The sequence below is a fragment of the Centropristis striata genome, chromosome 15 (assembly GCF_030273125.1).
Source record: "Centropristis striata isolate RG_2023a ecotype Rhode Island chromosome 15, C.striata_1.0, whole genome shotgun sequence".
Taxonomy (NCBI): domain Eukaryota; kingdom Metazoa; phylum Chordata; class Actinopteri; order Perciformes; family Serranidae; genus Centropristis; species Centropristis striata.
Genome location: NC_081531.1, coordinates 35573197 through 35597812, shown reverse-complemented (window position 1 = coordinate 35597812; position 24616 = coordinate 35573197). Strand labels below are relative to the sequence as shown.

At 35.7% G+C, this 24616-nt stretch overlaps 3 protein-coding genes across 4 annotated transcripts in view; 2 read left to right on the top strand and 1 right to left on the bottom strand.

Moving 5' to 3' along the window:
- The window catches only part of LOC131986796 (gap junction beta-1 protein-like), a 94906-nt gene that overhangs the window by 12350 nt on the left and 57940 nt on the right, over positions 1 to 24616 (top strand). The gene's annotated exons all lie outside the window — the stretch shown is intronic.
- gja2 (gap junction protein, alpha 2) lies at positions 1602 to 2774 on the top strand. Its single transcript, XM_059351917.1, has one exon. It carries the CDS (start codon positions 1602 to 1604, stop codon positions 2670 to 2672), a length of 1071 nt encoding a protein of 356 aa, XP_059207900.1. The 3' UTR covers positions 2673 to 2774.
- Positions 11680 to 24616, bottom strand: part of tbc1d8b (TBC1 domain family member 8B) — a 39744-nt gene continuing 26807 nt past the window's right edge. Inside the window, exons 18-21 of one of the 2 annotated variants that reach the window (XM_059351896.1) lie at positions 17585 to 17677; positions 17213 to 17260; positions 17007 to 17104; positions 11680 to 14752 (exon numbers count right to left, since the gene is read on the bottom strand). In XM_059351896.1, the coding sequence (XP_059207879.1) occupies positions 14321 to 14752; positions 17007 to 17104; positions 17213 to 17260; positions 17585 to 17677 (671 nt within the window). In that variant the 3' untranslated portion in view covers positions 11680 to 14320. The remainder of the gene's footprint in view (positions 14753 to 17006; positions 17105 to 17212; positions 17261 to 17584; positions 17678 to 24616) is intronic. The other variant, XM_059351897.1, reaches the window with a different exon arrangement.

The following is a 24616-nucleotide window of genomic DNA, read 5'->3' as shown; positions in this document are numbered from 1 at the left end:
ACCCAAAACTGAAACTATCAGTTCAAAAAACAAGTTGTTTTTGGGTCTAACCCTAGTTTTTTCCCATGCTGGTCTGAAAAAGTCATTACATTTGCTGCTCATTGCTCACTAAGCAGGTTGATAAATCTACCTTTTCTTTCGGAGGCTATATTGGTCTCAATTTTAGGGATATACTGAAGATACTCTAAGAAATCCATTGGTACCAAGAATGTCAGGACATCATGTCAGAAAGATTCCGAAATAACGCTACAAAGTTAGACTATTTTTTTTATTTGACGTGTCGATTAACTATTTATGTAAAATGGGCCCTTTGTATTCCCATAATTACATACATGCCTGCTTTATGCTGAAAACATGCAGTTTAGGGCAAAAAAAACATAGTTTATCTCTTGCATTACAACGTGCCTTGTGTGTATTTGAATATTTGTGCATGCTGGGGTCCCAAAATTAGCTGCAACAACACATGGGTCATAGTTGAACATGGAAATGCACTTCAAAAGTAGGAATATTAATGTTCAGAACCCTCATACACCTTAATAGGTTTAATTAACTAATTCATTAATTAACTAATTCATTGGTTAATTAAACCTATAAGGGTTCAGAACATTAATATTTCTCTTCCTAATTAATGAACTAATTAGTTAACTGATTAAGTAATGTTTATTAGATATTTTTAACCCAACAACTTGACTCACCGTGCTGACCTGCATCTCAAAATAATCTTCAGGTTCACAGCTTTCAGATGATGTTCACCACTTCTACGTGGTATTTATTATTGACCTGCTATCTCCCCCTGAACATCCACTGCCCACACACCCCAATTCTCAATAAATAGGGCCGTATAAGAGTCACAGTTTTTACTGCCCCTGCACAAAAAAATCAGTCATTCCTGATTGAAATTCCTCTATGTTGGTATGTAATGTATTTTTAGAAGGTTTGGCAAGTTGAAAAGATACAAGAAAAGATGGAAAACCATTTTCACACCCGGAGTGTTACAGCCAAACCCAATAAAAGGACAAAGTCAGTTTAAATGCAACCTGGAATAGCCACGGAATCGCTCAAATTTCCATGAAACTGACACAGATTTCGCTACAATGCAAGTTAATGACAGTCATATCCCGTGGCTATTCCATGGATATTTGTTCCTATTGGTTTGTTCCAAGTCACGTGACTTTCAAGGTCCCGGCGGTCAGAACAAAAAACATGGCGGACAGTTCTCTCATTTTTAGTGAAAAATCAATATTTTGACTTAAAAATGGAATAAAAATGGATTTTGATCACATTTCTAGCGAGAAATATATGTTTTATTTTCTAAATATTCCCTCAGTGAATGTACATAATCACTTTGTATGTTGGAATAGCCACGAGATATGACTGGCATTAACTTGCATTGTAGAGAAATCCGTGTCAGTTTCACGGAAATTTGAGCAATTCCGTGGCTATTCCACGGATTTCTGTGAGACCATGTTGTTTAAATGACAAGGCCAAAGCATGACTGTGTGTTCATTCCAAATGAGTAAATCAGATGTTTCCTGTCCTTACAGGTGTGTCTCCTGGTTTTGTCGATATAACTGAGTAACTCACTATATTTGTGAGCCAATATGGGGGACTGGAACTTGTTGGGGAAGCTGCTGGAGAGTGCCCAGGAACACTCCACCGTTGTGGGCAAAGTCTGGCTGACGGTGCTGTTCATCTTCCGCATCCTGGTGCTGGGAGCCGCTGCTGAGAAGGTTTGGGGCGACGAGCAGTCGGGCTTCACCTGCGACACCAAGCAGCCCGGTTGTCAGAACGTCTGCTACGACAAGACCTTCCCCATCTCTCACATCCGCTTCTGGGTGATGCAGATTATCTTCGTGTCTACGCCAACTCTCATTTATCTGGGCCACATCCTTCACCTGGTCCGCATGGAGGAGAAGGAGAAAGAGAAGGAGAAAGCTCTGGCCGCCCAGAGTGAAAAGCACCAGCAGTTAGTTGGCACCAAAGCCAAGAAGAGCCCAGTTAAAGACAACCAGGGCCACGTGCGTTTGAAAGGCGCCCTGCTGAGAACCTACGTCTTCAACATTATTTTCAAGACCCTTTTCGAGGTTGCCTTTATTGTAGCTCAGTACTTCCTGTACGGTTTCGAGCTAAAGCCGATGTACACCTGCGATCGTTGGCCTTGCCCGAACGTCGTGAACTGCTACATCTCCCGGCCCACCGAGAAGACGGTCTTCATTCTCTTCATGCTGGCCGTGGCCTGCATCTCCCTGCTGCTCAACCTGGTGGAGATGTACCATCTAGGCTTCACAAAGTGCCACCAGGGTCTCCGTTACAGACGCTCACAGGCTGCAGCTGAGGCTTCCAAGGCCCTGACTGAGGCGGTCATGCCCTACGTCCCCAACTATAACTACTTCTCTGGTCATCCTGCAGTGCCGGAGCCTTTCCCCACTGAGGCAAAGTACAGCATGGCAGAGCCCAACTCTGCCTACAGTCCCTACAACAGCAAAGCAGTTTACAAGCAGAACAGAGACAATATGGCTGTGGAGAGGAAAGGTAAAGCAGAGGGAGACGATGTGAAGGAGAGGAAAATCTCCAGCCCTGCTTTCGAGCTGCAGATGGAAAACCAGCGCAGAAACAGTCAGTCGAGCAAGAACAGCACGAACAAGAGCAGGCTGGACGACCTGAAGATCTAGGGACCTTCTGTGTTTTTATCCCAGACTCAGGAACAACATGCATTAGCCTGTGAAAGTACTTGAAGGACGACAAAACTATAGAGTGCTAAAATCCAGATAGAAGTTAGCATTTATGCACTTTGGGTTTCCTTTTCTTGAAGGCAATGGTTTTTTAAAAGTGATGTTTTGGGTAGATGCCTAAAATAAGGTCTGTGGTGGACACAAGCTTATGAGATTTTTTTGTTTTTTTGTTGTTAAATTAGGCACTTGTGTATTTAAAAAAACCAACGGGTGTAAAAAGGCAGTTGCTAAAGACTACAGAGGTTATCAGGGACATAAAATCTCATAATCAGATTGGTGGAGGTGACGTAGAAGTCATGCCTCTGTGGTAGCAGTTTGTTTATTGACTTATTTTAGCTTTTACTTCTGGCAATTACATTTATGTTTGAAGATACATTAAAAGTGGTGTTTATTTGTGAGTGCTGATCAAAACTGACATTTGCCACAGAGCTTATTTTTCTGTAAACCTTAAAAATCTAAAAAATACAAAAAAAATCCCATTGGCTTTTGTCATGGGTGATTAATTTTGCAAGTCATAATTTGGAAGTGCACAGGGACCGCTTTGTACACGTAGAACATGTGAGAAGCCTTTAAAAGACGATAAATGGGCCAATGGTCAAATTTTCTAAGAGATAATCTGTTATGAAGGCAGTTTTAAAAATCGTAACGACTAGTTTTACGAAGCGATTAGTTTTACGAAACGATTAGTTTGGATGCGATTGATAAAGCTTTGAAGATAATTAGCAACACTTCTTGTTCAAATAACGCTTTCACTGAATCCTCTTGTGCATCAAATCATCATCATCAAATCAAATCAAATGATTTGGAAGTGTTAGATGCAGAAGTCAGGTGGCGTAGTATAAAGAGTGGGAAAGTCTGCACAGGGAGAAGAATGGGGTTGATAGAATGTATCAAAGTTTTTTTTTATGATAGCAAAAGTGTATCAGTTTGAACATAAAATGAACTGTCTTTTTATAGTTTGGTCATAGATCATAGTTTGACACATCCACATGCTTAGTTTAAGACTGAGAATTGGTTGGAAATCATAAACTACAATTACAATGGCACTAAAAAATGTTCTGTCTACAAATCTGCTCCTGCATTAAGTATTGACTTCCAGATCCATTCATGTTCAGATTTGTTTTGCACTCACTCACTAGTTTTGACATTAAAAACCTTCCATATTTGTGGGTTAAAGAGATACTGGAACTTTAGGATTTTTTTGTTTACAAGAATTTACTTGCTGAAACTCTGAACTCTATGAACCTCTACTTTCGGAATGAATATGTGAAATATTTGGCACAAACTCCAGCCTTTATCGCCTCGTTACTGAACTGTTTGTGGAGCGTGCATGATGCATTACTTTACTCTAGAATGACAGGTTTTCCCATTAAACATTTGCTATTATCAGTCAAATTATGGTCAATAAATGTCAACATGCTTATTTGGATTGTCTACAAAAGGTAGAGACGTTGATATAAACTGTTACTTATTTGTGACTGTGAAATTTGATTAAACTGATGTGCAGTAAATAAGTCCTTTGTCAAAATTTGTGTTCTGTCAGATATCAGATGCACTGGGATCACAGAGAGGCCAAAAATAACATTAATTTATTTCTCACCTAAAAATGTCACAGATGAACTCAGGCGATTCTTCTTTTACAACCCCTGGAGCCTGATAATAACTTTAGTAATAAAAATGTATTTTTGTGAATTCACTGGGCCTATTCATAAGTTGTTGTCATTTTTTGTTATTTGTAAAAACTTCCACTTCATTGGAAAAACTCCCTTGTTTGAGATTATGTGCCTTGTGATCTGAAAAACCTGCAAGATTTTGTCTGATTTCGTCAGAATGGACCAGATGGCGCCAGGGCCTTGGTGTAAAAGCTACTCTGTCATCTGATTGGATGGGAGATGTTGAGATAATTAGAGGGAGCCAAATAAAAACAAAAAATCTAATGAATAGATCAGTTGTTTGAAAAAAAAAAAAACATTTAAAAAAATGATATAAACATCATCAAAATTAGGAATTTATGATGCAATGCCTGGAGGGTTGGTATGGTCCGTGTAGACTGTAACTGTGTTGTGCAATCACCATTACATTTGGTTTGCCCAGTGATTCAATGCCGTCCTGCTATTTTCTGCCTGAAGCTGCCAACTTAACTGCTTGTTTTCCAGCAGCTGCAGCAAACACACACACACACACACACACACACAAACACACACGCACACACACACACACACCACACACACACACTGTGTGTGCGCTGGGATGGACCCATTTCCAAAACACATACCATCAAACACTGGTGAGAGCTCTGCTTCAAAGACTTCCTCACTGCTGCTATAAATAGCTCTCATGCACACTTACAGACCCAATGTGGGTGAATCGGGGGGGTAGGGGACCAAAAATGTCTTCTCCTGCATCAGCAACAATATCTAGTTGTGGCAAACAGTTTAGGCCAAACAAAGACAGAGACGCTTTTCTTAATGTGTCTGCTCTCTGGCCCACAGCTGATCAACGAGCACAATAGTTTAATTCATTCAGACTGTAAATACCTAGCGGCTGTGTGTGAAGCTTTTTTTCAGTTTTATTCTTCTATATTTTACAACTCAAGCTTTGGACAGAAAAGCCCTTGAAGTTAAAATTATATATTTTTTAATGGGATAACTAAGTCTAGTATGATTGAACATCAATACAATTCCAAAATAGTGGTCGTCTGGTTGGGTAGTTTATCCCTTTATTGGGGCGAAGAACTATATTTGGTAACTTCAGTGGATATCTAAATGAGGTCCCCATTTCTCTCTGTGAGGTCGTAGAACCACATGGATTTTTTCCAGCTAATCAGCAAAGATCAGGCTACGTTACTAGATTAAAGTGGCAAATCTACAAGGAAAAAAGTCGCAGATTTAAGAGATTTAAAGTGGGAAATCTGTGTGGAAAAACTTGCAGATTTACGAGAAAAAAGTGGGGAAAAAAACATTTTTTCTTGCAGATTCACCACTTTAAATCTCATAAATCTGTGCATTTTTTTTCTCATAGATTTGCCACTTTAATCTCGTCAATTTTTTTACCATTAATTTGAGATTTTTTTCTCACAAATTTGTAACGTTTTTTTTACCGTTAATTTGGGTTTTTTACTCATAAATTTTGTAACTTTTTTACCATTAATTTGAGATTTTTTTCTAACAAATTTGTAACTTTTTTTTACCGTTAATTTGGGTTTTTCACTCATAAATTTTGTAACTTTACCATTAATTTGAGATTTTTTTCTCACAAATTTGTAACGTTTTTTTACCGTTAATTTGAGTTTTTTTCCTCATAAATTTTGTAACTTTTTTACCAGTAATTTGAGATTTTTTTCTCACAAATTTGTAACGTTTTTTTTACCGTTAATTTGGGTTTTTTACTCATACATTTTTTAACTTTTTTACCATTAGTTTGAGATTTTTTTCTCACAAATTTGTAACGTTTTTTTTACCGTTAATTTGGGGTTTTTACTCATACATTTTGTAACTTTTTTACCATTAATTTGAGATTTTTTTCTCACAAATTTGTAATGTTTTTTTACCGTTAATTTGAGTTTTTTTCCTCATACATTTTTTTAATTTTTTACCATTAGTTTGAGATTTTTTTCTCATAAATTTGTAACGTTTTTTTTACCGTTAATTTGGGTTTTTTACTCATACATTTTTAAACTTTTTTACCATTAATTTGAGATTTTTTTCGCACAAATTTGTTATGTTTTTTTTACCGTTAATTTGGGTTTTTTACTCATACATTTTGTAACTTTACCATTAATTTGAGACTTTTTTCTCACAAATTTGTAACGTTTTTTTTACCGTTAATTTGAGTTTTTTTCCTTATAAATTTTGTAACTTTTTTACCATTAATTTGAGATTTTTTTTTCACAAATTTGTAATGTTTTTTTACCGTTAATTTGAGTTTTTTTCCTCATAAATTTTGTAACCTTTTTACCATTAATTTGAGATTTTTTTCTCACAAATTTGTAACATTTTTTTACCATTAATTTGAGTTTTTTTCCTCATAAATTTAGTAACTTTTTTACCATTAGTTTGAGATTTTTTTCTCACAAATTTGTAACGTTTTTTTTACCGTTAATTTGGACTTTTTACTCATACATTTTGTAACTTTTTTACCATTAATTTGAGATTTTTTTCTCACAAATTTGTAACATTTTTTACCCCCCTCCCCTAGGTCTGTATGTTTTTTTTTATTTTTTTTACACATTCTGGCATTATGCAATATCTTCCAATATTCTCTAGGGTTGAAATTTGTAATTTGCAAGTATTTCAATGAGTGCCCTATTAAGGGTAATCAGTAATACTGTAGGTCTCCGTGGGCTTTCTTTGACCAACATAAGAACTCTTAAACTTCCAGAGCAGCCTAATCTCTTGTGACGGGACAAGGCTGAAGACTGAACAGGTGATGGGGGTGAAGGTTGTGAACTCTGGGTTACAACCATATGCAACCAAATCTCTGAGCCAGAATAGTATGAGCAATACGCAGAGACCATCCGTCACCGAGTCATGCTGCTGTACTCATAAATCACTCAGAGGGAGTGCACGCTTTAGGACCAGTTAACGAGTGGACATTTCACTGGTAATGACGATACATATGTACATATGGCCCCATGTTTCTGTCACACCATAAAGAGGCTATTTTGGAGCAGTTGTGTCACCAGTGGACGGTAAGACTGTGAGTGTTCATCATAACGCTGGCTTTTCCCACTAATGACCCACTAATGGAGAAGAATGACACGGATGACGAACAAGATTTGTGTTTCTCTTCCCCGAGACATTAAATCTTGGCCTCTAGTATCTAGTACAGGGGTGGGCAATTAATTTTCCCTAGGGGCAATACCAATACCACGAAGGTTACGGGGCCGGACCAAAACTCTGAACTAAATTCTGCTCAATATTAATGTAATCGCTTTATAAAATACAGTAAATTATCTGGTTTTGAGCTGCTACTGATAGGAATACATGTTATGGTAAGACTGTTAATGTGGAGTAAATCAAGTATAGCAGTAAAAAATAGTAAATACTCCAATCACTATATCACTTTTCCATTTATTTTAAACACAACTGTAAATGTCCTTTAGTAAGCTTCCTATTGGTGTTTTTGTATTATTTAGCTTGTTTTTCATGTTTGTACATTTTCAAGGTGTTTAACAATGTTAATGTGCTTTTATTTTGAAAAAGTGCCGTCCAGTGTGAAACGGGTGCTTTCATTTTGAAAGGTAGTGACAGGAAATAACCGGTAGAACGGTTAAATGAAAAAACGAACGGTAAATAATGAGTGCTTAGTAATTCATATAAAGTTGATATAAAGTATCAAAAAGGCTTCTATAGTGACTGACAGGGCACAAGGTTTGTTAAAGTTTATTTTCTTCTGTCATACATATTAGTGGCTATATTTGTTGTCTTAACTATAGTAAAAGTGCTTGTTAGCTCTAGTGCTAATGTTTGCTATTTTTTTTTCAAAATAAAAGCACTGCGGTTATATTGATTTCTAATTTCTGGGTAACCTCACGCGGGCCGGACAAGGACAGCCAACGGGCCGGATGTGGCCCGCGGGCCGCCCAATGCCCAGGTCTGATCTAGTAGAACCATTTAATTTTGCTTTTGCTACACACTCTATGCATCATTTGCATGTGGAAAATTGAATCCCAAACCAGGTTTCTTCAAAGATCCCAAAAATACAGCATTTATCGTAGAAAGATATGAACTTTCTGACAGTCCTTGAACAGATCATAGGTAATGAAAGTTTCCATTAGAAAAAGTAATCAAAACTAAGTTTAAAATTGTTAGATTATTCCATATACTTTATTCAATGTCTCATTTAAAAATGTTACCAAAAATAAACCATTCAGAATAATAAGATAGTGTTAAAAACATTAAATTCTGCTCCTTAGAGACACTGTGAAGCCATGATTGATTCTGCTGAGACCAACGGTCACATGACAAATATTCACTGGAATTCTGTTTACACAGAGCAGAGAGGAGAGGACAGGAGAGGGTGGAAAAATGCAAACCCTAACCCTAATATGTATGGCATATGGCGATGCAATTTTGTACATATAGATTAAAGTTTAAGAAAAAATAATTGTCAGAGAAAGTCTACAATAGAGCTGCAGGACCTATATATTGCAATGAAATACAAGGCCACAGTAAGTGAAATGTAAATGAAAAAAGCAAAAGTCACCTGGAAAACGAGTTCAGGTTCAGAGGGTTAAAACTATCATTCTTACTGTAAGCTGGAGCACCAGACAAGGTGGAACCCTCAAAGAAACATGCAGTGGCCTGAAGATATTTATTGAGGTGGGCTAGTCAGCTGTTGTGAGGCTGAAAATAACTTACCTGAGGGTCGAAGCCTCTCTGACAACAACTATAAAAGATAAAGACAATAAACAAACATAAACATTCACTGCAAAAAAAGAAAAGTTGGGTGAACTCAAAATTTCAAGGCAACAAACTTTGATAAAATTTTAAGTTGGACAATTAAACTAAATATTTTAAGTTTTGCTTTTGAGTTTTCGCAACTCTGAATTCTGATTTTTGTCATTTTTGTGTGGACTCCAGCTGGAGACAGCACAGCCACAATGAGACTTCAAGTGCAACTCGGAAAGTTGGCTTTCCGCATTTCACAACAAAGAAATAAGAGTTTTGAACCCCAACTTAAAGATATAAGTAACAACAACTCACCAACTTGTTTTTTATAAATAATTTATAAATATTTATAAATAATTTATATTTTATATTTATATTTTATAGTTTTACCAACTTAAATCACTGTTTTAGGCCAAAAAATACAAGTTGGCTTTTTTGCAGTATTGAGTTATAGCTTCATTGTTCAATTGACAACGTGAAACTGGTTTATGGTCTCAAATGTTTAACTTTGATTCTTCTCCAAAACAATATGATTTCCCCTTTAATTATGTTAATTATGGTCTCATTTAGAATAAAATAGAGGTATTCTTTAGGATAGAGCTGCCGTGTGATTGACAGGTCGCCAAGTTGGAAAAGACCAAAAATGCCAATCTGAGTCACAAATTAATGGGTCAGGTCAAGATAACTATGTCCATTATTTTTCATACAGTCTATGCTGAAAAGACACAAATATTTTAATGTTTTCAAATATTCTTTGGCACTTTAACGCTTTGGAGTCTTGGGCTATTTTGTCTGTTTTTGAATCCTCTTTATCATGCCATGTTGGTATCGTTATTTTCAGCACAACCTCATCAATATGACCTAATAAATATCTTTCACTTTGACTTACTGGATCAACATTTGAAACCCAAAACAAACCAACAACATAAAGTCTGATGTTGAAAAACAAGTTTCAAGCCAGTACTTTAGACCAGCTATTCTCAACCTTGGGGTCGGGACCCCAATTGGGGTCGCGAGATGATTTCTGGGGGTCGCCAAATCATTTTGGAAGTCAGCTCTGTCTCCACTGTGTTAAAGTGTTCATGTGTTAATGTGTTAGTCTTTTTGGTCACTTAATGTCTTTTTTTTTTGTAATTTTGTGTGTGTTTTTTGTCATTTTGTGTGTTATTTGGTCATTTTGTGTCTTTTTTGTTGTTTTTTTTATCATTTTGTGGTCAATTTGTGTCTTTTTTGGTCATTTTGTGTCTTTTTTTGATCATTTTGTGGTCAATCTGTGTCTTTTTTTTGTAATTTTGTTTCCTTTTTTTTGGTCTTTTTGTGTTTTTTTGGTCATTTTGTTTCTTTTGGGTCATTTTGTTTCTTTTTTGGGTCATTTTGTGTCTTTTTTTGGTCATTTTGTGTCTTTTCTGGTCATTTTGTGTCTTTTTTGATAATTTTCTGGTCAATTTGTGTCTTTTTTGATCATTTTATGGTCAATTTGTGTCTTTTTTGGTCATTTTGTTTGCTTTTTTGTGGTCATTTTGTTTCTTTTTTGGGTGATCTGAACTGTGCGTGTGAGATAGTGTTCAGTAAGCGGGGGTCACGGACAACATACATGTTAAATTGGGGGTCGCGACTCAAAAAGGTTGAGAACTACTGCTTTAGAGGGAAGTTAACGGCTCGACGTTGCTTCGTTTCTGTGTTGTGACGTCATGACGTGATGCGCTGGGTGTTTCCATGGACACCAGAGGCTTCAGCTTCAGAGTGCCGTCTAGTTCCATTGTCAAAAACACCTATTAAACACCTAAAAAGTTCATAAATTAACAATTAACAAGTTAATAAATTCCTTGGTCACCTTGTGAATCCACCGTAAGAGCTACGAGGTGGGAAAATAACAAACTTTAGCATTAGCACTTGAGCTAACAAGCACTTTTACTATAGTTAAGACAACAAATATAGCCACTAATATATATGACAGAAGAAAATAAACTTTAACAAACCTTGTGTCCTGTCAGCCACTATAGAAGCCTTTCTGATACTTTATATCAACTTTATATGAATTACTACGCACTCGTTATTATTTACCGTTCGTTTTTCATTTAACCGTTCCACCTGTTACTTCCTGTCACTACCTTTCAAAATTAAAGCACCCGTTTCACACTGGACAGCACCTTTTCAAAATAAAAGCATCACAACATCGTAAAACACCTCGAAAATGTACAAACATGAAAAACAATCTGTATAATATAAATACACCAATAGGAACTATTGCTAAAAGTCATTTACAGTTGTGTTTAAAATAAATGGAAAAGTGATAGTGATTGGAGCATTTACTACTTTTTAATGATATATTTGATTTACTCCACATTAACAGTCTTATCATAACATGTAGTTATCAGTAGCAGCTCAAAACCAGATAATTTACTGTATTTTATAAAGCGATTAAATTAATATTGAGCAGAATTTAGTTCAGAGTTTTGGTAACCTTCGTGGTATTGGTCATGTGGCCTCTTGGGAAAATTAATTGCCCACCCCTGCCCTAGTGTGTGTGGAGAACAGTAAAAATAACGCAAACCTTATTATTCATAGAATCATCACTCTTTATTCTGGTTCTTGTTAATGAAGATTTAAAAAAAAAAAAATCATAATCAAGCAGGTAAACAGAAATATCTGTGCTTTACATAATTTGCAAACAAGCTTTTAATCCAAAGCGACAGACTACAAAAGCTGTAGACTACAATTGCACATTTTAGAACTTGATTAATCAAACACTAATGCAGGAGCCGACTGTATACATTCTGATGCTTAATAGCAAACCTGACAGCATGCCAGGGGGACGACAACTTCCAACCCTCTGATTTTCCTTCCTCTGTTGCACAAAGTCATCTCCCCTCATTTATTTTAAGAGGAAACCACAAACTATTTTTGGCTAGAAAATAAAATCATCTCAAGTGCCATTTTTCCAAAAGCAATTGCTAAAGAAGTAGGAAATGATTTAACATCAGGTTTTGTTTCGTCTCGGCTACTGTTCCACATTTCTTCCATAGAGAACAACAAATTGATTCTTGAGAAATTATCCAAAAAAAAGAAACAAATCCTTGCGGAAAAACTAAACAGAGTCTTTGATAGGAGGTTGTAATTTGCATTTTAGAGTACTTTCTTGAACTTTGGAAAGGTTACAAATGCAGCACAAAACTGCAGGGGAACAGTCATACTGAAATAGTCAGACCATGGTCAGAGTAAATATTTTAGTTGTAATTTTTATAGGTTGCTGAGCTCAGTACTCAATTACTGATGTGTCTTATTACAGCCTCAGGTATGTGATATTCCATTGTTGTTGTTTTTTTTTACATTATTCATGTAAACAATGACATATTTGTCTTTTTGAATGAGTAATGGATTTTATAAAATTGCTTTTCTTTTTTTTTTTTTACAACTTGTATCAACAATCGATATCAATTAACCCAATAATTACACAATGAAATACATTTCAGATCGGTCCTAAGATCTTTAAACAACAAAGCGTTTCAAGCTAATAGCAAAAGCAACAAAAACATATGACACAAAGAATTGCACTTGCACTTAAAGAGCTTCCAAATCATTTTTTTCCCAAGACACATAGAGAAAAAAGCTCTAATAATTAGTCAATTTGGCCCCTAGAGATAAGAAGCTGCAGCTGAAGCCTGACCTGTGACCCTGCAGAGTCCACATCTGGCCGAGACACAGGCATTTCTACAACGTGTGAATCTTAAAACAAATGTGCAAATGATTCACTGAGAAAGAAGCAGAAAATAAAAAAAAAGAGAAAAAGCAGAAGCTGCACAGATAAAAAGAGAACTGAAATACTGTAAGTCAATTCTGGCTTTCTGTAGCAAGCAGTAATAGTTGCTTAATGTGGCGAATCCTGTAACTATGCTACACATGCTCTATATTTTAATGTTACAGACATTTGTAAGCTATAACTCAGTCGTATACTTTATATATATATATATATATATATCCCAGGTCGAAAAAAATATCCCTTTTCTCCCTTTTTATTTTACACAAATTGCACCCTGAGATTTGATAAAACAAAAGGTTTCAGTTGTTTCCACAACAGTCCACCAGCTCATATCTTACTTCGTCAGTACAAGCCTCATAAATACAATAATCAAACGACTATTGAAGTGATCTGTATGTACAAAATGCGGCGCTTACACTAGAGCATAACATCCTACGTGTACAATAAGACGGACGTAAGCATACAGTACACCGACCAGTCACACATTTCATTTTTCAGAAGCAGATGCAGAAGATTTCCCTGCAGCAGCACTGAAACATTTCACACTTTCCAGTATGACATACGCTGAAGTCATGCTATGCTTTTGTTACTGCTGCTGTTGGAGGAATGCAACATTTGATAGTGGCAGTACAGCATCCTCTCTTGAGTATTATTGCAAATATATAACACCATGAAAGATTCTGCCATGCTCTCAATCTGACGTCCACGTTCATCATTAGAATCAATTTATGGCTTTCAGGGACGACTCTACAGCTTGTCCTCACTCGCTACACTACTGTTTATTCTGTGCCTCTTTACTGGAAAGCTGGTGTTTCTCACAATAAGTTGACATTTACAGAGTAACACTAATGCTGCCTAAGAACAGGAGACACTGAAGGACACGTTTACAGCTTGTTTACTAGTAATCTGAAAGAGAAAACATATCTAGATATAGCCTTTCTTAGGACTCTCAGTCACCTTGTCGAAGAAATGTATCATGGAGTTGAAGCTCAGCATGACATCAGAGAGAGACAGAGAGAAAGACAAATTCTTCTGTCCTGTTTAATGACCCTTACACGATATAAAACTAGATGTGCTCCACGGCATATAGGAGAAAAATAATGTTTAACTGAACCTTCATCATCTTAGGCTACATGAGAGCATGAACTTGAAAATGCATAATCAGATTTTTAGGAATGAAAATGCACTGAAGGTGTTGGTCAGTGAACTGGAACGACAGTGTTTTAAAGACTTTGTGCCCTATTTCTTTCAAGTCATCATCTACACAAGCATTATTCACCCCAGATTTTAAAATCTGATGTCTCCTTTTTCCTTTAAGATACCCACTTAACCAGTAATCTCACTGATTGCCTCGCCAAAACCTGCTGCCCTATCCAAGTGGAGAAAGGAAATTCATGACTTCTGGGTTTGAAGGAACATTTCGCTCATGCATCCTTTCACTTATTAGCCTTTAGCTTCAGCTGAGCATGCCGAGCTTGATTCAGTTTAGTCTGGACGTCGACGGGCCTGTCGAAGAAGCTGACGATGGTCGGCTCGTTGAGCAGAGAAGCCAGGACCTGCTCGAAGGAAAACGACCACTCCATCTCTGTGAGGTCGGGCGCTGCGTCCTGACTGGCGTTGGAGCTGGAGGTGTCGGAGCTCTCCGGGCTGGTGGAAGCTTCTTCGGCCGCCGTAGAGTCTGCAGCAGCACCAGAGTCTGCAGGTTTTGTGGGCGGGGGCGGGCTGCTCGGCTCCTGCAGCTTCCGTCCTACTTCCTCCATCCTCAGGAGGAGGCTGGTCACGTGGGCCACCGCCCGGTACAGAGACTCCTCCTCCGGGTCGCCGTGGAAGATGTTGTACAGGGTCTTGGAGAACTGAATGAACTGAGACTGAGATAGAAAAACACGGGGCGTTTAATGGTGAAAATGTGAAGTTAAATATTTTCTTGTAACCATCTGAACCAATATGAAACATAGAAATGTACACTACTGGTCAAAAGTTTTAGAACACACCAACTTTTCCAGAATTTAATTGAAAATGATGCAGTTTAATGTCTCAGTGTACTCTGAAATTAATGCACATTTGCAACATTTAAAATTCTTTATTGAGCATGATAGTGTTTTGAAAGTAAAAAAAAGATTCAAAATCACATTTTATGTTGGACTAAAGGACTAAAAAAGACACAAAATGACCAAAAAAAGACACCAAAAGACACAAAATGACTAAAAAAGACACAAAATGACCAAAAAAAAGACACAAAATGACTTACAAAGACATGAAAATAATTCAAAAATGGACAAAATAGCCCAAGACTCCATAGAGTTAAGTTGTTAACCCATTTCTTGTTCCCTGAAAAAGGCCTACTTGTATAATTCTGAAATGTACATTATTTTTCAGTTTTGGTTAAGCTTTTTTTATTTACCTCTGGCAGTTCACCACTTACCTTTGTACCCTTTCAAGCTGTTCATTTGACTTGAACTGCTTGAATTTCAATAAAAAACTGGAAAAATTGGGGTGTTCTAAAACTTGTGACCGGTAGTGTATGTTTTCTTTAGGTTATCTACAAAAATACACTATTTATTGTAGAAAGAAACTGTAGAAGCAAGCATAATCATCAGAATTTGAACTTTCTGACAGTCCTTGAACACATCATAGGTTACAAAAGCCGCTAACGCTTTATATTAAGGTCCTTGTAATAACCATTAATTAACAAGTAATAAGGCCCTTGTAAGTCCTTACAAGATGCTTATTAACATTATTGTGTGTTTATAAGCTTATATAAGTGTTAATAATGGCATTACAAACACCCATGACCCACCCATTATGTCTTTGCCATGCCTTTGTTAATCTTATTTTGTTTGCTTATTGATATTAAAATATACTTTATTGCTCATCTATTATAAGTTAACTATAAGTTAACTATGCTTTTTGCAACTACCAGATTTAAAGCGAGAACAATGCCTTATTACTTGTTAATTAATGGTTATTAAGGACCTTATTATAAAGAGTTACCCAAAAGCCTTCATTAGAAAAAAGTAACCAAAACAAAGCTTAAAATTGTGATTATTTCTGTTAAAATCACTTTATTCTACATCTTCTTTAAAACGTCACCAAAAATAAACAGTTTGGAATAGCTAGATCTTGTTAAAAACACTTAATTGCTCTCCTCAGTGACACTGTGAAGCCCCTTTCAGGCAGTTTACACAGAGCTGAGAGTAGCGGACAGGAGAAGTTGTAAAAAATGTCATGAGGAGACTATATTTTTTCCAACATTCATGACACTTGGGCACTATAAATTCAACTTTATTCCAATTTTTTAAAAATGATCAGAGAAATTCAACTTGTGTTTTTTCTTTTGTTTTAATGATTTATGTGTTACTGTGTTAACACTCTGTTATTCTGCACAAAAGACATTTCTGCCATGATTGTGCTGATTCCACACTTGAGTGACTTACTTGACTTGAGTGAAATACGAGGCCACAGTGAATAAAATGTAAAAAAACGTAGGGGTGTGCCATATCGTATCGTTCACGATAATATCGGTAATTTTTTTTATGGTTAAAAAAAATGCATATCATGATATTGGCAACATTTCTACTTCTTGATGTAGTGGTTAAAGTTGTTTTAATTACAAAAAGCTACTTACTCCCTGTCGCTAAACACATGCAGCTTTCAAAATAAGAGCGCAGTGTGTTAAGAGAATCTACCACAGAATTTACAAGAAGACTGTCAAAATAAGATGCCTTAAATAAAACATACAAGAACCTTTATTCTCCTTTACAAAATGTCATTAAAATATGCCCCCAAAACCCCTAAATGGTTATTTTTATTATTTGCTCATACTCAAGAGTAAATTTTTTGCACTTTGCACGAGATTTGCACTTCAAACTACATTTTAGATTTTTAATTATTTATACAGACTACAAAAAAAATCATATTTTCTATCTTTTTAAGTATTTCCTAATATCGTCAAGAATATCGTTATCGCAAAAATAGTCTGCAATATCACGATATTCTTTTAGGGCCATATCGCCCAGCCCTAAAAAGACGGAAAAACAACAACCCTGAAACAACTTGGGCATCAGAGGGTTAAAACATGAAAATGTTAACTTCAGTCAATAATAACAACATGGAGTGAATTACCTGGTTAATTCTGGGTAGATCCTTGATGGTTTCCTCTTTCTTAAGTATTTCGTTTTGCCATTGTTTCAGGTAGGCCTGCAGGTCCACTTTTCCTCTACCTGTCAATTTGACACAATAAAACTATATTCTATCACACAAAACTAAGACAGGACCATTTCATTTATGGTATCGAAATAGTGTGTTTGTGATGAATTGTGAAATATTACCTCTTTCTGGGCTTTTCCTTATCACGCCGTCTTCTGGCAGATCAAATGCTGAAATATTGAAACTGCATGTGAACTCACTGTGTCAAGAAATGTTTCAAGAACAGTCAATACATTTAATGAAATCATGCAAGCATCAACACAGGATTATAACACATTTGGAAAGTATGTTTGCCCTGAAGGACAAAGCACAAAACTAAAAAAATACCACAACATGAAGTGCCGTTGTGTTTTGGTGATTTGTTGTGTTTTGCAGTGTTATAAGGCTAATAAAACTAGCTTTGTCATTGTGCTTTGCCCTTCAGGGCCTCCATATGAAAAGAGTAAAGGTGAAATGAAAGTTTTAAAAGGACAAGAAAGAGTAAAGAGGCTAACCAGAGAGTCTACTCAAGTGAGAAGAGTCTTCAGTCACTGGAATAAAGTGCTGGATTCTTTGTTCCTTTACGTGCAAAGGACTACCTGTAAAAGCTAAAAGATAACTGTAAATGTACCGACAGGAAAGATGAAGAGACAGAGAGACGATCCATAGGAGCAACGTAGATCAATAGTGTTAAAGAAATTGATTAAAGAAGACATAGATGATTAGTTTATTACACACAGCCCTGAAACAGATGGCATCTTTGTGAAGCTTAGTCCAACTTATTTTTTTAATATACACTACCGGTCAAAAGTTTTAGAACACCCCAATTTTTCCATTTTTTTATTGAAATTCAAGCAGTTCAAGTCAAATGAACAGCTTGAAAGGGTACAAAGGTAAGTGGTGAACTGCCAGAGGTAAATAAAAAAAGGTAAGCTTAACCAAAACTGAAAAATAATGTACATTTCAGAATTATACAAGTAGGCCTTTTTCAGGGAACAAGAAATGGGTTAACAACTTAACTCTATGGAGTCTTGGGGCTATTTTGTCCATTTTTGAATTCTTTTCATGTCTTTTTTTTGTTATTTTGTGTCTTTTTTTTGTCATTTTGTGTCTTTTTTAAGTCATTTTGTGTCTTTTGGTGTCTTTTTTGTCATTTTGTGTCTTTTTTTGGTCATTTTGTGTCTTTTTTGGTCAATTTGTGTCTTTTTTGGGGTCATTTTGTGTCTTTTTTTGGTCATTTTGTGTCTTTTTTGGTCAATTTGTGTCTTTTTTTGGTCATTTTGTGTCTTTTTTGGTCAATTTGTGTCTTTTTTTGGTCATTTTGTGTCTTTTTTTAGTCCTTTAGTCCAACATAAAATGTGATTTTGAATCTTTTTTTTATTTTCAAAACACTATCATGCTCAATAAAGAATTTTAAATGTTGCAAATGTGCATTAATTTCAGAGTACACTGAGACATTAAACTGCATCATTTTCAATTAAATTTTGGAAAAGTTGGTGTGTTCTAAAACTTTTGGCCAGTAGTGTATAAAAGTGGTCGCATATATCAGCATTTCATTCATCTTATTTTACACAAACTAGCTGCAGTTATTTATACAGCTTTGTATTGTTATGCACTGAATAAAATACAAAATATCCATATAATATGTACATTTGTCAGATAGTAGTGGTAAAATGATTAAGATGTGACCTTCCACAAAATAATCATGTTGTGACAGAGCTAATAACTGGTGTAAACAGCTGTTCCTGAATGCCTCGCCACCTCCCCCTGCTGATTTTTTTTTTTTAAGTCATCTTAAAACCTATTTTTATTCCTTGGCTTTTAACCACGCATGAGTCTGCTCTTGTTTTTAGTGTTTTATGGTTTGCTTTTATTTATTGTTTTTTAAATTGTCTTTTAAAAAGCAATGAATCTATTTATTTTAGTGTTTATTTCCTGTTTTATTTATTTTATTGTCTTTATTGTTCTGTTTGTTTATATACAGCACTTTGTTGCGGCTGTGGTTGTTTTAAAGTGCTTTACAAATAAAGTTGAGTTGAGAGTAGGGGTGGGCGATATGGCCCTAAATTAATATCACAATATTATATTAATATATTTTTGTGATAACGATATTCTTGACGATATTAGGAAATACTTAAAAAGATAGAAAATATGATTTTTAGTCTGTATAAATAATTAAAAAAATCTAAAATGTAGTTTGAAGTGCAAATCTCAACAGTTGCCAAATACAAAAAAAATTACTCTTGTCTCTTGAGTATGAGCAAATAATAAAAAAGAACCATTTAGGGGTTCTGGGGGGCATATTTTAATGACATTTTGTAAAAGAGAATAAAGGTTCTTGTATGTTTTATTTAAGGCATCTTATTTTGACAGTCTTCCTGTAAATTCTGTGGTGGATTCTCTTAACACACTGTGCTCTTATTTTGAAAGCTGCATGTGTTTAGCAACAGGGAGTAAGTAGCTTTTTGTGATTAAAACAACTTTAACCACTAAATCAAGAAGTAGGAACGTTGCCAATATCATGATATGCATTTTTTTTAACCATAAAAAAAAATATACCGATATTATCGTGAACGATACGATATGGCACACCCCTAGTTGAGAGTTGAGTTTACTGTGATTGTTCTGACTTTTGATGCATTTTATGACTTTTTCGCTCCTCCTTGATTGCATTTTATTTAAATGTATTTAAATAGGAGCACATTACGTATGTATTAAGGCTTCAAAAGTCCATCTTTGCTAAGCGATGGGGTCCTGTCATGTCTTTATTAATGCAGTAAGACTGGTTAGTTCTCCCCCTCTACCACCTCTTTTTTAAATTTTTTTAATTTATTTTTTATTCTTTTTATTTTTAATCTTTTTTGCTACATAATCCGCACAGTGCACTAAATCCTGCTGGTCCCCTGGATGCCTATCTCTATATTTGTTTGTGTATATATGAACGTTTGAATATGTATATTTGATTTGATTTGTTTAATGTATTTAATTGGGAGTGGATATTTGTTCTCGTTTTGTTTTTGTTTGTCTCATTTGCTTGTAACAGCTGGTTACAGAATGGTGTTCGTGCTGAAATGTTGTCACTGAAGAACTAATAAAAAATAAGTTAAAAAAAAAAAATGTATTTAAATCTATTTTATATTGAAAACGTTTATACAACAAACCAAATAAATTGTTCTGTTCCTGAATGTTTCTTTTTTTTTATTTCCGCACTCTATTATAATTTCAGATGTGTTGTTCTTCCACTCGCCGACCCCCACCGCTGACCGTGTTGTGCGTGTTCATGCATGCGTGGTGGTTTACACTGCTGGATTACACAATTTCCCTCACGAGCGAGTGAGCCAGCATTATATTTGCCCGATAGCTTCATGCTGCATGAGCAGAGCAGCCTGAGGATGTTTGTCAGTCGTTCTGTGAGTGTGAAGTGGAATATGTTGTGTATATTCAGGATCTAAACAGAATGAACCTTAATGATGTACGTGCTGACCTTCATTCAGTTGCCAGTCATAAATGTTCACGTAAAATATAAAAATACACTACCGGTCAAAAGTTTTAGAACACCCCAATTTTTCCAGTTTTTTATTGAAATTCAAGCAGTTCAAGTCAAATGAACAGCTTGAAAGGGTCCAAAGGTAAGTGGTGAACTGCCAGAGGTAAATAAAAAAAGGTAAGCTTAACCAAAACTGAAAAATAATGTACATTTCAGAATTATACAAGTAGGCCTTTTTCAGGGAACAAGAAATGGGTTAACAACTTAACTCTATGGAGTCTTGGGCTATTTTGTCCATTTTTGAATTCTTTCCATGTCTTTATAAGTCATATTGTGTCTTTTTTTGGTCCTTTTGTGTCTTTTTTTAGTCATTTTGTGTCTTTTTTGGTCATTTTGTGTCTTTTTTTGGTCATTTTGTTTCTTTTTTTAGTCATTTTGTGTCTTTTTTTGGTCATTTTGTGTCTTTTTTTGGTCATTTTGTTTCTTTTTTTGTCATTTTGTGTCTTTTTTTGGTCATTTTGTTTCTTTTTTTAGTCATTTTGTGTCTTTTTTGGTCATTTTGTTTCTTTTTTTGGTCATTTTGTGTCTTTTTTGGTCATTTTGTTTCTTTTTTTAGTCATTTTGTGTCTTTTTTTAGTCATTTTGTGTCTTTTTTTAGTCCTTTAGTCCAACATAAAATGTGATTTTGAATCTTTTTTTTACTTTCAAAACACTATCATGCTCGATAAAGAATTTTAAATGTTGCAAAAGTGCATTAATTTCAGAGTACACTGAGACATTAAACTGCATCATTTTCAATTAAATTCTGGAAAAGTTGGTGTGTTCTAAAACTTTTGACCAGTAGTGTACGTTAATCGATATTATATTATACAAACAAACATAAAACCTATTTGTTGTCTCTGAAATATGACCTTTCCCTCGTGTCAATAATATATCAACGCATCATGTTTGTTATCATGTTCATTGTTCACCCAAAATAACAGGAAGTGCAATCCTGACGTTATGATTGTTGTCACTATCTGTGGCTGTAAGTTACCGACCAATCAGGACACAGATGATGATGTCACTGTGAAGTCCCTACTCTCTGATTGGAGCTGATGAGTGAAAACAGCTGCTGAATTTTGTGTTTAGTGTGAAAAACATGCAGACTCCTCAACTCTAAACAGCACATGATTTCATTTCCTTGATCAATGGAGAGTCTGGCCCAGTTTCAGGTGCTCAGGGCTATCCCACTGTCAAATCAGCACATTAAAGTCACTGTGGTTCAATGTTCAGCTCTCTCTGCACACTTTCTGTTAATCAACAACTCTGCTGGCTTTGCTTGAGGAAAAAAACGCATATGCATAGAACCGCAACGTCAAAAAACATTGATGACAGTGGGATTTTGCATCATAAAACAAACAAAACTACCAAATTATTACAATACACACTACTGGTCAAAAGTTTTAGAACACACCAACTTTTCCAGAATTTTTAATGTGTCCCTCTGATTAAACACTGGCCCCTCCTTGGCCCCCACAGTAAAACTGGCCTAGAACCGCCACTGAGTCCTGGGGACCTGTCCTTGGTGCTGAATCGATGCCGGCTCTCCACCAGACATAAAACCAGCTGCCCTGCTTGACGCTGGCTGGCCTGACTCACAACAAACGGTGACTCAGTGCTCCTCTGCTGCCAAGCTGTCAGTTGTAATTTGAGCACTTGGTCCTCATTGCAAATCGTTTCTGTGGAGAAACGAACTCGCTGCAAAATGCCCTTACACCCGTCGTTGCCATGGCAAAGTTCTTTCCCCCAACACAGACTATTCTTACCCCAACCTTCCAGCACGCACCGCCACATCATGCAGACAAGAGCCACACTCTCAAGGACAGCTCCTGCCCCGAGGCACGCCGCTCACTCAACAAACCCTGAGTTATAGCGGGACGGATTATTGAACTGACAACTGAAGCCGTGAGGACAAAAGACTGATGTCTGTCCGACTAGGGCTGGGCGATATGGCCCTTAACCCATAAGAACCTATGGTGACACGCATGTAACAAACACTTTAAATCTTCTAGAATCTCCCATATTCAGCTTTATGCTTCACCTTAACTCATTAACCCTTTGATGCACAACATGGGTCTAAAGCAGGGGTCTCAAACTCTAATTACCTGGGGGCCGCTGGAGGCAGTATCAAAATGACAAAAAAAAAGACACAAAATTACTTTAAAAAGACACAAAATGATGGAAAAAACACTAAATTACTTTAAAAAGACACAAAATCACAAAAAAGACACAAAATGAGCCCAAAAATACACTAAATTACTAAGAAAAGACACAAAATTATTTAAAAAAGACACAAAATTTCTAGGAAAAAAAAGACACAAAATTACTAAAAAAAGACAGAAAATTACATTACATAACATTTCTACTTTTTCCGGTAAAAACAATACAGCAGATAATAAACGGACCTTCCACACACAACACAGTAAAGTGCCATTCATATAAAACTCACATTAAACTTTCATATCAAGGTGAGGGCCACAAAACATCGTCACGAGGGCCACAATTGGCCCGCGGGCCGCGACTTTGAGACCCCTGGTCTAAAGTGACCCGACAGAGTTTTTATGTTCTATATCTTTGCAATAATTCATCATTCATTATTCCAGGTTTTCCTCAATTAGTTTGTTTTTGATCATCATACATCCTATTTTTATGTTTTCCTTTATTTATTTTGAATAGAATCCCTTTTTCTGTCACTCCTCTTCTAATACACAACATGGGTGAAAAATGAGCCATATCCATTTTTTAGCTAAGTAGCTTGTTAAGCTAACTTCTTAGCTAACTTCTTGGCTAAGTATTAGTATTATTACACTACATGAAGAAGTAGTCGCGCTTATCCTTATAATAATAATAATAATAATAATAATAATCCTTATTATCATGAATGATATGATATGGCACACGCCTATATCCGACCTTGTGTTTATATTTAGTTTCTGCTTCTGTCGCCCGTTGATGGTTATTGCTGCCGTCATGTTTGGGAGAATCTAGAGAATGATAAGGATCCAGACTGAAAGCATTTGCTGTATACTTGAACTTTGAACCTGCAGGAGTAAATCATCACCGTGTGCACGTTTAGAGAGAAATGGGTCACAGGCTGAAGCTAACAGTGATCTTTGTTGCAGTTAACAAGAGACAGACAGGCATGACGAAGACATAAAGCATAAAATATAATGGATTAGGGGTTAAAGTTATCAACTGAGAAAGGCTATTTTGACCATTTTTGAATTCTTTTCATGTCTTTGTAAGTCATTTTGTGTCTTTTTTTTTTGTCATTTTGTGTCTTTTAGTGTCTTTTTTTGTCATTTTGTGTCTTTTTTTAGTCATTTTGTGTCTTTTTTGGTCAATTTGTGTCTTTCTTTGGTCATTTTGTGTCTTTTTGGTCATTCTGTGTCTTTTTTTGTCATTTTGTGTCTTTTTTGGTCATTTGTGTCTTTTATTGGTAATTTTGTGTCTTTTTTGGTCAATTTGTGTCTTTTATTTTAGTCATTTTGTGTCTTTTTTGGTCATTTTGTGTCTTTTTTTAGTCATTTTGTGTCTTTTGGTGTCTTTTTTTGTCATTTTGTGTCTTTTTTTGGTCATTTTGTGTCTTTTTTTAGTCCTTTAGTCCAACATAAAATGTGATTTTGAATCTTTTTTTTTACTTTCAAAACACTATCATGCTCAATAAAGAATTTTAAATGTTGCAAATGTACATTAATTTCAGAGTACACTGAGACATTAAACTGCATCATTTTCAATTAAATTCTGCAAAAGTTGGTGTGTTCTAAAACTTTTGACCAGTAGTGTATTTTAAATCAAAGCAATATCGAAATGTCTATGTAAACATTTTTTATACTGTTTCCACTGTGATGTTGGAAGACCAGTTTTATGGTAATAATGATCATCTGGACAGTGTTTGGGGATGCTGGAGCTGAACAGAGAGAATACAAAATAGGCTTCACCTGTCGTTACTAAATACAGAAGACTTATTTATTGAATAATCAGAAAAAAAGCGACATCAGGATAGAATATTTGGCCA

Coding starts and splice junctions, on each gene's coding strand:
- gja2 (XM_059351917.1), top strand. CDS start 1,602: ATGGGGGACTGGAACTTGTTGGGGAAGCTGCTGGAGAGTGCCCAGGAA.